The sequence below is a fragment of the Pholcus phalangioides genome, unplaced genomic scaffold (assembly GCF_987345545.1).
Source record: "Pholcus phalangioides strain wild (caught in Gottingen) unplaced genomic scaffold, Ppha-v1.0 ptg000008l_1, whole genome shotgun sequence".
Classification (NCBI taxonomy): domain Eukaryota; kingdom Metazoa; phylum Arthropoda; class Arachnida; order Araneae; family Pholcidae; genus Pholcus; species Pholcus phalangioides.
The window spans coordinates 57,885,858-57,899,452 of record NW_028301601.1 but is presented as its reverse complement, the minus strand read 5'-3'; the positions used below and the strand labels follow the sequence as shown (position 1 = coordinate 57,899,452).

General features: G+C 44.3%; 1 protein-coding gene and 1 pseudogene across 1 annotated transcript; one reads left to right on the top strand and one right to left on the bottom strand.

Annotated features, from left to right (window-relative positions):
- Positions 1-3,091: 3,091 nt before the first annotated feature.
- LOC149084620 (ubiquitin-conjugating enzyme E2 Z pseudogene) lies at positions 3,092-3,769 on the top strand (annotated as a pseudogene).
- A 2,693-nt stretch (positions 3,770-6,462) lies between these two features.
- LOC149084619 (speckle-type POZ protein-like) lies at positions 6,463-7,497 on the bottom strand. Its single transcript, XM_089235353.1, has one exon. It carries the CDS (start codon positions 7,495-7,497, stop codon positions 6,463-6,465), a length of 1,035 nt encoding a protein of 344 aa, XP_089091479.1.
- Between the last annotated feature and the right edge of the window lie 6,098 nt (positions 7,498-13,595).

Sequence of the window (13,595 nt, the reverse complement as noted above, 5' to 3'; positions counted from 1 at the left end):
TTCGATTCCCCACCAAAAATGCAGCCGTGTTCCCCCGCCAGTGTTCGCCAACACGGGTCTCAAGATACGAACATAGTATACGCTAAATAGTTGATAAGGTTTTCGCGGCCATTATTTGATGAAAATTGTTTGTTCGGGTTCGAACACCGTCTTGATCCAGTTTTATCAATTCTCCTGATGATGCCAACCACTAGTGTTAGGGGAAACGTTGAGAACGAAAAACGTTGAACGGGGCAGTGGTTAGGGGCCGTTCAAGTATCACGTCATCATCGATGGGGGTAGAGGGTTTCTGATTTGCTGACTTTTGATGACAGGAGGGGAGGGGGGGGGTTTGGATAATGCTTACGTCATGAACCACCCTTTATGAAAATATGAGTTAGGATTCAGAGGGGCAGAGATGATGACGAAATTTTGCTGACAAGGGGGGGGGGGGGGTCAAAAAGGGTTAAAAATTTGCTTACGTAATACTTGAACGGCCCCTTACTCAGTGCTCCAAAAACGAGAAAAACCTTTCGATAGTTTGCGGGCACTTGAAGTAACATCTCCCCTATTGATAAGTGCCCTACAGAGCCGCTTTAGTGATCTCTGAATGTTTCGCGGATCCAAGTGATCTGAAAATGTGTCCGGGCCGCTTAAGTGCTCTGGAACTGTGCCACGCATCACTTAAATAATCTGAGAATGTGCCGCGGGTAACTTGAGTGTTGTAGAGCCGCACTGGGGGGGGCACTTAAGTGCTCTAAAACTACGTCACATGTCACTCAAGGGATCTCTAAATGTATCACGAATCGCTTAAGTGTTCTGGAACTGAGTGATCTGAGAGAACTTAAGTGATCTGAATATGTGCCACGGGCCACTTAAATGTCCTGGAATTGTACCACGGGACACTTAAGTGATCTGTAAATGTGCCGCTTAGTTCATTTTTACAAAATTGGGTTTGAAGAGGGCAGGCCGCATCAGAGGACCATATTTGGTCCACAGGCCAAGGGCCTTTATTATCATTATATGGCTTAGAGGGTGGGTCGCAATGAATTTATTAAAGATAAAAATTTTGCGAGTTCACAGCCTTCAAATGGCATTGAAATTAACAGAAATTGATTATAATAACATATAAAGGTATTTTCTTCCGAAATTTCAATTAAAAATTTTTTTTTTGTATTAAAAAAATAAATTTTTGATCGTGGGGGAGGGGGCCAGGCGAGGCGTAAAGCTTTGTGTCGTGCAGACACGAGCGGGCCTTCAGCTCCGAAAGCCCATATCGATGATGTTTCGTTGAATGGTTCGCACGCTGACACTTGTTGATGGCCCAGCATTGAAATCTGCAGCAATTTGCGGAAGGGTTGCACGTCTGTCACGTTTAATGATTCTCGTCAGTCGTCGTTGGTCCCGTTCTCGCATGATCTTTTTCCGGCCGCAGCGATGTCGTAGATTTAATTTTTTACCGGATTCCCGATCTTCACGGTACATTCGTGAAATGGTCGTACGTGAAAATCTGAATTTCATCGCTACCTCGGAGATGCTATATCCCATCTCTCGTGCGCCGACTATAACACCACGTTCAAACTCACTTAAATCTCGATAACCTGCCATTGTAGCAGCAGTAACCGATGTAACAACTACACCAGACACTTGTTGTGTTATATAGGCGTTGCCGACCGCAGCGCCGTACTCTGACTGGTTCTATATCTCTTTATTTGCATACGCATGCCTGGGCCAGTTTTTTTGGCTCTTCAGTTTACGTCAATAAAACTCAATATGGGAACTAAGAGACATAGCACGTTAATGGCACAATCTCAACCAACGAATGACACCAAGAGTCCAAGTAATATGTGAAATTCAAATCATTAAACTTTAATGCACAATAATAATGCTGAAATCTTAGGGCCCCCCGATAGAATTATAAAGACAAAAATTTATAACACATCATTCAGTTACTTAACATCGAACATGAGAGAAAGTGTAGCTGTTGGGGTTGGTAGGGAAATGGAATTGCTTTGGTGAGACATAGGTTTTAATAGAGGATTAGAGTTAATTTACGCGAGGCAAAGTCAGAAAATAGTCAATTAACTTACGGGTCAAGGAGAAGAGCACGATCGAAGGCGATAGATCGGAATCCGTCAGGGTTCACTTAGTAACCAGGAATTGATGTCGGCTACCAGAGACGACCCCGCTAAGGATCACCTAGTATCAGAGAATGAGGTGGCCGATCAGAGGATTGCAGCGATGAGGTGGCGCCGTGGAAGCGGCATACCAGAGGAAGACAGTTACAGCCGCGATGAGGTGGCCCCGTGGAAGTGGCAGGCCAGAGGAAGACAGATATAGCATCGGTGAAGTGATTCCACTCTCGTAAGTGCTGAGGATCTTTCATTGGAGGAGTATAAGGAAAGGGGACCCCGTTCCTTGATATACAATAAGAGTTCAAGGGAAGGGGAGGGGGGTGGTGAAGGGCCCACGGAGACCAAGGAGAGCTTGTCCGAACTGTACCATCTCTCCGAGCAAAAAGCCTCGTTTTGTCAACTTTTCACTAAGCGGGGGAGGGGGGGGGGATTTGCAGAGGAATCATGCCGAGCCGAAACCGCCGAAGATATAAATATGGGTAACCAGTTTTATTGCATGATTTCATGATGTAAAGGCTACCTAAGAAGGGTTTTCGAAATTCCATCCCTAAAGAGGGTTCAAAGGCTATATGGGGCAATCATTACTGAGCTCAAACCACTGAAGTTATAAATATGAAATTTGGTCAGTGTTATATTTTATAACAGAGGATTTTAGAGGATAACATATGGGATTTCTGTAAATTCAACACCCAAGGGGGTTGTCAAGTGTTATACGCGGGCAACAGCTAGTAACTGATATGAAGATTATTATAACTGTTAAAACGTTGATTCCCAAACAATTAAGCGCTTTTCAGACAGAACAGCTGTTTAAAAGGGATAACCAGATAGTCTCGATGTGAAATTTTTGTTTCGGCATTGTCATTGCATCGAACGGAAATTTGGGATCAGGCGGGCCATAGACACGTCCGGCAAAATCATTAACCAATCGGATTTCACGCATCTTCTTCATCTTCTTTCTTTCTTCATCTCGATATAAAATGGGTTCCCATCATCAAGCCTTTAAAAGAATCAACCGCGACATCAAATCATTGAAAATTAATCCTCACCCAGGCATCTTCGCCGAACCGGACGAGAACGACGCCACGAAAATCCACGCCCTGGTGGAAGGACCGTCCGGGACACCGTACGAAGGCGGATTCTTCTATTTCGTCTTGACTTTTCCTAGTGATTATCCCATCAATCCGCCAGAAGTCAAGCTACGGACCACTGACGGTGGCCGAACCTCCCTCATCCCGCACACGTATGGCACCGGCTACGTATGTTTGAGCATCCTCAGCCGGAGGAACGCAATGCCGTGGACACCCGACCATACTCTGGGTAGCGTCCTGATCTCAATCCAGACGCTTATGAAAGAGGATCACGGAATTGCCAACCACGGGGCTTTGAGGTTGTCGACCATAAAAGTTGCCGTGTGCAAGATGCTGGAGGGTGAAAGCGACTGTCGAGGAATGCCCGAACCCTTGAAGAACGCCATGGAAATTTCCTTCCTGGGCAATTACCGATACTACATGGATACATGCGCCAACACGCGCCAGAGTAATCCATGTGACGGCGAGATTTCTCTCAGGAGTTCCGGTCTGAAGATGAGACTAGAGAAGATTAAATCTGATCTGGAAGCGAAGCGAGATCTCACTGGTGTCCCGGTTCGAGGGTGACTTTGCCGACGCCATACTTAACTGCCTCAACAGACGAACTCGATCCAAATCGACGTCTTCAATTTGCCGTCCTATAGTCGTCATTCCATACCATTCCCAGCCAATATATTGCACTTGCAACCTTTCAAAATGCTCAAAATCTCAGCTCCAATCTGCATTAAATTTATCATTTATTTTCTTTCTCAGAAAATTTGTGAATTCGTGTTGCTATTTGAGTTGGTGTCCAGTTAACAAACTAACAAATTTGGTTGTGGTTGAACCGAGGACCAACCGATTCTCCTAAAAAAATAGTCGTGATATTGAATAACCAAATGATCTTTTATGCTATACATGTGTCTAACACTCAGGGGCAGCGTCGTCTTAATGCATGGGCCCACCCGGGCACGGCCCGGGGGCCTCGAGAGAAGAGGGGCCTCCGAAAAATAAAAAGTTGTTGAATTATTTCAGAATTTGTTAGGAAGGGCCTCAGAAAAATCACTTGGCCCGGGGGCCCATGATGGTCTAAAGATGGCACTGCTCAGGGGTTCTTGACCTTTTCAGCCGTGACCAAAAAATCAGCAACAAGATCAATTTCAGGATTAAGTGGATTAGTAAGACTCATATAGCAAGCCCCTGTGAATCAAGTTCGGGCCATGACCCATGGGTGGAAATACGCAGGGGCGTGGAGGGCATTACCACCCTCCCCAGCATCGAAGACAGAGCCATATGCTTCTAGGATCAACGGTTCGAGAGTTATTACAGGATAAAGGACTTTCCAGCTGTATATTAAAAATCGTAGTGTTTTTATAAAAACATTTATTAATTTGGAGCCCATTTAGCTTGTGGGCCTTAATTTTTCAAACTGTTAAGACACGACTGCGGATAACATAACATGCATCTAGGATTGATATTTTTTGAAACAGCAAAGACATTCTTCAGAATGTCAATTCATATTGAGGCAATTTGTGTAAATAGTAGGAATTTTCCCCACTTTTTTCAATTCAATTGATGTATCTCTTTGTGGCTCCATCTATCTTTGACGGGATCCGGAAAATTCACGTCCGATATTTCTCCCCAGACTGGAAGGGGGGGGGGGGCAAATGAGTGGGTGAGCGACTATATGAGTGACCGCATGAGTGGGTAAGTGAACGTATATGCGACTGAGTGAGTGAGTGAGCAGGTGAGTCATACATGTCCTCACTCACTTGCAAAGACAGGGTCCCAAGGTGACGTCTTTAAAGAGTTTTGAAAAAAAATTACCATTGATACTACTCATTTAAAATGTGCACAGAAATATTAAAAAATCTGACGGAATTATTATTATGGGTCACTCAAAAATTTTTTTTTCAATATTAGTAATTTGAACATCAATAGAGGCCAGGAATGAATTTAAAAAATCCCGCGACACTAGAATGACGTCATTCAAACAGCACATGATCAGGTAGGTACAGGGTTACAGCCAACACCTTCTATAGCAGAAAGTCTCAGCGCGAAGCTTTGACGCCACTGAAGTCGTACATATCACCTGTAGCCACCGGATATAGCAGTCCGACACGTATGCGAAACCTTTTTTTGCAGCATATCCGATGCTGTAGGTGAAATGGGCGACTCCGGTGACGTCACGAGCTTCGCGCGAAGGCTTTCTGCTACAGAAGCTGTTGGTACAGCACAGGAAAAGAAAAATCAGAGCAGCTTGGGAGTGTAAAGAGATTTTTGAAAGATATCGCCATGAAACGCGAGAGGTAACGCAACTGTTGCCATTAACAATAATAATGTTTAGCGGCTTTAATAATTGCCCTCCACACCGCTAATTTTATTTTTATGTGTTTCTGGGTGTGAGTTGAATTTACTGTAATTTTTCATACTTTTTTAGGGCATGGGACCTCTGTCAGTCAGTAACTCAATCACTCACTCGATCGCATAATTCGGTCAGTCAATCGCATACTCGGTCATTCACCCACTCCCTTGGTCACTATACAAGTACAAATACAACGCCACAACAGGCAAATTGCCCAACGAGGTGGCTGACTTAAACAGCACTAACTCGCTATACTCGCAGCTATACAGCACTAACTTGGTCACTATATCGCGCACTCTCACTTGGTCGTTTAATCGCATTCTCACACTCACCCACTCACTTGACCTCGTCCGGGACGAAATGTCACCAGGACATTTGGTCATTCATATGTCGGGGGACCAAGTTTCGTCAACCGTCTTTGACAGTGGCAGAGTACAATATACTGACATGACACCTTACTGACAACCCCCGAAACCACGAGAAACGTCCCTGTTTTTCGCCATCAAGAATGTTTTTGTCCCCGAAAGAAGAATAATGCTTTCCATAACTTGTCACAATATTACCAGAGAGAAAACTTAAAAGGCATCTCGAATTACCAAGATTGGTATTTACGTATTAGTAAGAACCTGAGGAAAAAATGTGGTAATTTTTCCACACTGATTTCACCAAAGTTGCCCAGACATCGCCAAACTACTTCCAGATAATACGCACTCACCAAAAAGATCTCGATCTTAAAACACAGGAAAGGGGAGTCATATATTAGTGAAATAAAACTGTATTCACCCATGTAAGTCATATAATGTGGCAACGATCATGACTTTTTCATTTTTGCATGACACGTTTCCATTTACCAATGGAAACTTGGAACGCAAAGACACTGCGCGAGTTACCATCGGCGATGCCCGTCCTCAACACATTACCACGTCAGATCAGACTCTTTTCTCATGAAGCCCTTGACGATGTCATAAACGAGCTCGGGTCGTTTCTTGAAAAGTGGACGTTGAATTTCGAAATCGTCTTCGGACAGATTCTCGCGGAAGTACTTCATGGCCTGGTCGAGAAGTTCCTCGGCGTTGCAGATGTCCGCGCTCAGCAGGATGTGGCAAACGTTCTTAACGTTCAGGACGGATATCAGGTAATTGCTGCAGTACGATTTCAAGTCCTCCAGCTCATACTTCTCACTGGCCTGTAGGAGTTCCAGGGCGAGATCGCAATCCAGGTTGCGCACGCTCCCGCAGTAAATGAACTCCACCATGGAGTCGACGACTTCCTTCTTGAAACCGGTCACTTTCACTGAACGACTGCCTTTCGTCAACATGTCGCGCTTGAACATGGTCGCGAAAACTTCCGAACGCGCGGCCAGCACAGCCGAATGGACAGGGATGTCGCACGTTTCCACGGAGAGGGCACTATCTGCGTTCTCTTTGCTCTGCCACAGGTACCGCAGGTCGTCGATGATCTTCGCCGTCGGAGCGACCTCCGCACGCCGGTAGGTTCCCGCACAGCCTCCGACGCACGTCGAGCAATAAGTCGCTTCCAGAGCGACCACCAGGGTGTCGTTAACCAATTCAGGTTTCAAGTGTTTCGCCTCCATAGTTTTTGCGTAACCGTATCCCTGAGTCGTGAGAGTGATCCATTCATCGCATACTCCGTCGAACAGAACCGCACCGTCGGTATTGCGTAGAGACAGACGGTATTTGAATTTGACGCCCACGGTCGCGTTTCGGCAAAACACGAAACAGGAAACGTGTCCTCCGTCAATTTCTGATGCTCCTCCAGGGTATATCTTCAAGTACCATTCAATACCGTTTTCCTGTAGCTGTAAATTTTCGCTCTGATGATCTTTTCCAACCTGTGAGTTGAGAGAGCTGAAACGTTCGATGGTCCACATGCATCTGAAATTTCCTTGGATGTCCCCGTACACTTGAAATTTATCCGCCTTAGAAGCCATTGGTTCAGCTCAATTCATAATTAAATAGGCAAATTAACTACTCTAGGCTCAGCTGAATCACACGCTGCTTTAACTACAAATGTTCGGCTGACGGCTTGAGTTCTGCAGGAGCACCTAATGTTGCCAGGTCTTGATCTAATTGGATATGATAATACGGTAAAGGTTGATGAAATGAAAATTCACTTCGGCTAAACATCAGCTCGACAAAAGAATAAGATGGACAGCGGTATCCATGGCGATTTTTCATTTAAATTCAGTTTGAGGTCGAGGCTTAATCTCATCGCTGTCTCCAATCATTCAATGTTTATCTGAGGCTGAAATATCAAATAACGTTCGAATAATTATCTTGATGCTAGCCATTTAATAATACAGTGAAATCTCAATATAACGATATTCTGCTGGCCAAAAAAAATATCGTTGTAGAGGGATCATCCTTATGTCCGGAGGTCACATTGCCATCAAATTTATGCTGCTGTTGTGGCATCTTTTCTAAATCTGTGTTGTTAGTACCATCAGAAAATGCGGTTTAAGCGGGGGCGGTTTGGTGCACACACACACACGCGAATATTCCAAAATACAAGTTTTTCAATTTTCGAGAATACAGTAAAACCTGTCTTCAACGGAATCTCAAGGGACCGAAATTCTTTTTTGTGTTGAACACACGTTTCCGCTTTAGAGGTTCGATTGACATAATGCGCAAAATTACGCAACGATCTCGAAAAAATTGAAGTAAAGTGAAAATAAATTAATTGAAAATAAAGTAGATATTAAAGATAAAAATATAAAATAATTATTAATTAGTAAGTAATAATTAGTTATTAAATATTTACCACTTGATATGATACATTATTTCTTAAAAATACATACATATTGTGTTTACTTCAATTACACTATAAACAGTCCATTATATACATTAACTATCCGCATCGCCGAATAGTGAGTAAACAACTAAAAACAATACTGTAAATATTTTTATCCAGTGGTCAATAACAGAGTTTCCTGTATGCAGTTCACACTCTTTCCTGCCTGAATTTCAGTATAGAGTTTTATTTAAGAAAACATACAAAAAAATGCCCGAGTCATTATTAGTCTAATGCAAAATTTCTGCAGTTCTTTGAAGGTTTTTACATGATCTCAGTATCATGTATAAATCCTTTATCTTCAAAAACCTACACTATTTTTTTATTCTGAAAATGTTGACATTCATCTCCGCTTCATTCTCTTCTTTTTTTTTTTGACTTTCTCCAAATTTTTTTGGAGTTCAGTTTGTACGTTGTCGTCTATGTTTATATAATCCTCATCTTTGCGATCACGGAAAGCAGCTTGCGTGCATATTATCATTTCAAAAATTCCAACTTCGCACTGATTTCACCCGTAAAAAAGCCTGCTTTTCCGACAGATTTTGTAACAATTTCAGAAAGCTGCTGTCTTACTACTGACTTACTTACACGTGGATTCTTAAAATCACAGCATCAAACACGGAAACAGTTTTTGCTAATATAGGGGTGGATGAGATAGCTGAACTCACATTAGCAAGTAGACATTGTGAATAAAAAAAATTCGGTAGAGCACTTCCAACATTTCGTGGGATTCCCTCAGGGCCGCGCGTATTCACCGAAATGGTTTAAACTGAAGTCACAATTTTCGGATAAGAGATGATCATCAACATAGATTGGTTAAAAACCTGAATTTAACCAATCCGCGTGGATCTCTTATCAAAAAATTGTGACTATAGTTTTTATATAAACCATAGTTTCGTAACCTTTTTTGTCCCATCGTCCCCTTCTTCAGAAATTTTTTCTCCCATCGCAATCGAACCCATAGGATCCTATGTTATACCCGTAACTTTTCTACCGCCCCCTGGAACATTCCATCGTCCCCCAGGGGGGCGTTAACGTCCACGTTGGGAATCACTGGTTTAAATCATATCGGTGAATACCGACCGCCCTCAGCCTTTTGGTTTGGGAAACATTCGCAATGTTTGTATGAAATTTTCCGTTAAGAGCATTGTTCTCTTTTCGTTTCCGCGTGAGACAGGTTCCGCTCAATGGAGGCTTCTTAATTTGCATTTTAGCATAAAAATCACGGGACCAAGATTTTTTTTTTTTCGCTGAAGACAGGTTTCCGCTTAGTACAGGTTCCGTTAAAGACGGGTTTTACTGTACTATGAAATTTTCTGCGCCTAACCAGCACCTCCTAGAGATAGAAGGCCTCTGCACTGTTTGCCAGAAACGTCATTCAGACTACCTAGCAAGTTTGCCACATTTTCAAACACGGCATCCTATTTCGTTTCCTTCTTATTTTGGCGTGGAATCTTCCTGATTGGCACACAAATACCGCATACTGATTGGATGTGGGGCATAGAAATCGCCAATTCTGAGCCCGATCATTTCTTTTCCGCACGACGATGATACTGGCACGAGCAGGGGAATTTTTCCCCTGAATATTCTGAGGGAAAATGGACTACTTACTGACGCCACAAGCAGAGCGCGGAGGCCTTCTATCTCTAGGAGGTGCTAGTCTAACTGTGTTGAAAAGTTCTGGTTCTACCCCTGTACTAGAAATATTTTTTTAACATGTTTTTCAATATAAACTGCTCGTAGGCGTTATACGTATATGCCAGTGGTTCTTAATCGGGGGTGCGGGAGAGCATTTTTGGCGGTGCGAGATTGCAAAAAAAAATAAATTACATGTTGACTGATCATTTCAGAAAATGTGAAATTATGATTTAAAAAAAAATTGAATTTTTCGCTTCTTAAAAAACTCATGAATTATACAGACATCTTGGCGGTTTACGGAAAATTCACCGACCAACAATTCACCGACAACAGTTCGTCATGAAGCCATCGAGTCCGTGAGCGAGAGAGCCGCTCACTCACAGACTCAGTAGCTCGCTCGATTACTCACCCACTCGCTCAGGGACTCAGTAGCTCGCTCACACGCTCACAGACTCAGTAGCTCGCTCGATCACTCACCCGCTCGCTCAGGGACTCAGTAGCTCGCTCACACGCTCACAGACTCAGTAGCTCGCTCGATCACTCACCCGCTCGCTCAGGGACTCAGTAGCTCGCTCAGGGACTCAGTAGCACGCTCACAGACTCAGTAGCTCGCTCGATCACTCACCCGCTCGCTCAGGGACTCAGTAGCTCGCTCACACGCTCACAGACTCAGTAGCTCGCTCGATCACTCACCCGCTCGCTCAGGGACTCAGTAGCTCGCTCACACGCTCACAGACTTAGTAGCTCGCTCACACGCTCACAGACTCAGTAGCTCACTCGATCACTCACCCGCTCGCTCAGGGACTCAGTAGCTCACTCGATCACTCACCCGTTCGCTCAGGGACTCAGTAGCTCGCTCACAGACTCGGTAGCTTCGTGTTGAACTGTTGTCGGGGTGAATTTTCCGGACACGCATTTTAGCACCTTATCTTTCCCTTGTAGAAATGCATCACATCGAGTCCGCGTTGCAAAAGTTCCTTTTTCGATTAGCGTTCGCACTTGTTTTCCATTTCGATTGAAAAAAAAACAAAACCATCAGTAATACCCAAAATATATTTTCCGGTACATTTAACATCAATGTAGCTCGAGTAATCAGCACGTTGCGTTTGGATTTGATACTGGTCACGCGAGAAATCGCGAGATTGGCAACCGGACCATCACGCGAGTAACGTGTCGCTCCCGTAGATTTTTGTTTTGTTTCATCATGTTCCGTGTTGTAAATAAATTATTATTTTAAGAAATTAACTAATCGTCCCGAATCCTTCATTTCATACAAAATCACGCGACCTGTCAACTAAACAGTAAAACCTCCCTCTAACGGCCACAATTTCATGCCGGCACACGGTAGTTATTGACTGTAGCAATAATATTGACGTTAGTCAAACTGCACAGTAGTGACTGTGAATGTGGGTTCTGGGTGTATTGTGACCCTGACATATTCATGTCGTCAGAATTGTGTTTGTTTCGTGTTCATGGTGCCATCTGTCTTCCATGTTTTCAAGTAATTGTGGGAAACTTTTCATGTTATATTATTAACGTGCTGTAGGTCTGCTTGCTCTCTGCGGTAGTACTTTTTTTTTTTAATAGAAGACCAGCTCGCACATCCACGTATCGAAGTTACAAAACTGCATTAAAACCAATTTCAGCCGATCACTACTGTGAGGCAACTTGGTTCGAACCTAGATCCTCAAGATGAGAGTCGAGCACGATACCCCCCCGCAAGTGCACATTGACATTTAAAATGCCGAAATATGCAAGAAACGTGCTGGGGTGGGGTGGGGGGGGGGGAGGAATGAAAACCTTCTTCAATCACTAAAATCATGAGGGAAAAAAATGCTGTATCACGTAAAAGTACCGAAATATGCAAAATCGTATAAAAATATGCAAAGTCCCGCAAATCCTTACCCTACTTATCAGTTTCTAGCATCAGCGCTCATAATGCATTACAGATTCCCAATAGGGGGGGGGGGGAGAAGTCGTGGACGGCTGGGGGTCCACGCACCCCCGATTTTTGTTGGGGGTCCACAGCCAAATTGTAAAATTATCGAAAAAAAATTGATGCAAAGTTCTAAAAAACATAATGCAAATAAATTTTGCTTTTTTATTTGAATTAACGCGCCAAAGCACAGCTGCAACGTTGATAGACTGCAGTAGTGGTAGTGTTGTTACGATTTGCCAAAAAATTGTACATGTGGTAACATCTATCGATGGGAATATGAAACGTTGTTTCAGTTCATGCATACTCAATCCATGGCCATGGCCCCCACATCCTGGAGCAGGGCTCCTAGGCTGGGATCTTTTGCAGCCCCCCCCCCCCGACCAGACTTCCACGGGCCCCTTTATGATGAATTTATAGCGTGAAAAAAACAAAAAAATTGTGTAAATTGTCCCGGGCCCCAGGGATGGAGCCTTGTCAGCCCACCCCTTGTGGGGACCATGCCCATGGCCATATGCCCCTCGGAATCCTCTGAATGTGACCCGCGACCCCGCACACCTAGTTTTGTGAAAATGAACCAAGTGACATATTTGCAGGTTATTGGAGGGATCCACGACCCCCGTTCCACATCAATTGAGTCACCCATGAGATACTTACAGATCACTTGAGTAGTCTGCGTCACAGTCCTACAATGACATAAATATTCAATCATTGCAGTTCATTCAAAATTTGAAATATAGATGGCAGCACTAAAAATTCACGCACAACACTATATCACGCACACACAACAACACGCACTCAGGTTGTTAGGTGCACACGCACTTTCGGCACAACTCAACCGGTAGAAAATTTCCAGTGGCAATATACCGGAATTGTGCCAACACCGTCTATAGCAGAAAGCCGATCTCCGCGGAACATCTCGCTCACACAACTCAAAACAGAATTTACTACACGGACGGGTCTAGATTAAAGGAGGCGACGGGGGCCGCCTACGTCATCACGACAGGCAAGGAGATCATCGCTACCTGGAAGGCCAAGCTGAAGTCCAGGAACACAGTTTTTCAGGCGGAGCTTCTGGCCATACTGGAAGCAGTCAAGGACGCAGGAATAAGAGGAGTCCCTGCACACATTAGGACGGACAGCCTTTCCAGCCTACTGGCCCTCAGGAGCCCTATATCAGAACACGAAATGGTCAGGCGAGCCAGAAACGTACTGATTAGACATCCAGAGATCCAACTTTCATAGGTCAAAGCCCACGATCGCACCTGGGGCAACGAGATAGCTGACCAAATGGCAAAAGATGCCACCATAAACGGAACTGAATGGAACACGGTCAAGCTACCACACTCAGCGGCCAAAGCGATGCTAAGGGCGGACCTCCTCAGGAAGTGGCAAACTAGATGGGACAACCCGGAGGCCAACGGTCGCTCCACTCACGAGGTGCTGAAAACTGTGGGTCTGAAAAGTAGCAATTGGAAAAGGGAAGTGACAATGTTTATCACAGGGCACGGGCCATTTTCGGCATATTTGAGGAGGTTCAAACTGATCCCGAATGACAAGTGCAGTTGTGGGTCGACGGGCTCTAAATGGCATTACGCTACAACCTGTGAACACACAAGGATTTTTCACTTCCGGGCTCCAGATGAACAATACGAGACCGCCTG

Coding starts and splice junctions, on each gene's coding strand:
- LOC149084619 (XM_089235353.1), bottom strand. CDS start 7,497: ATGGCTTCTAAGGCGGATAAATTTCAAGTGTACGGGGACATCCAAGGA.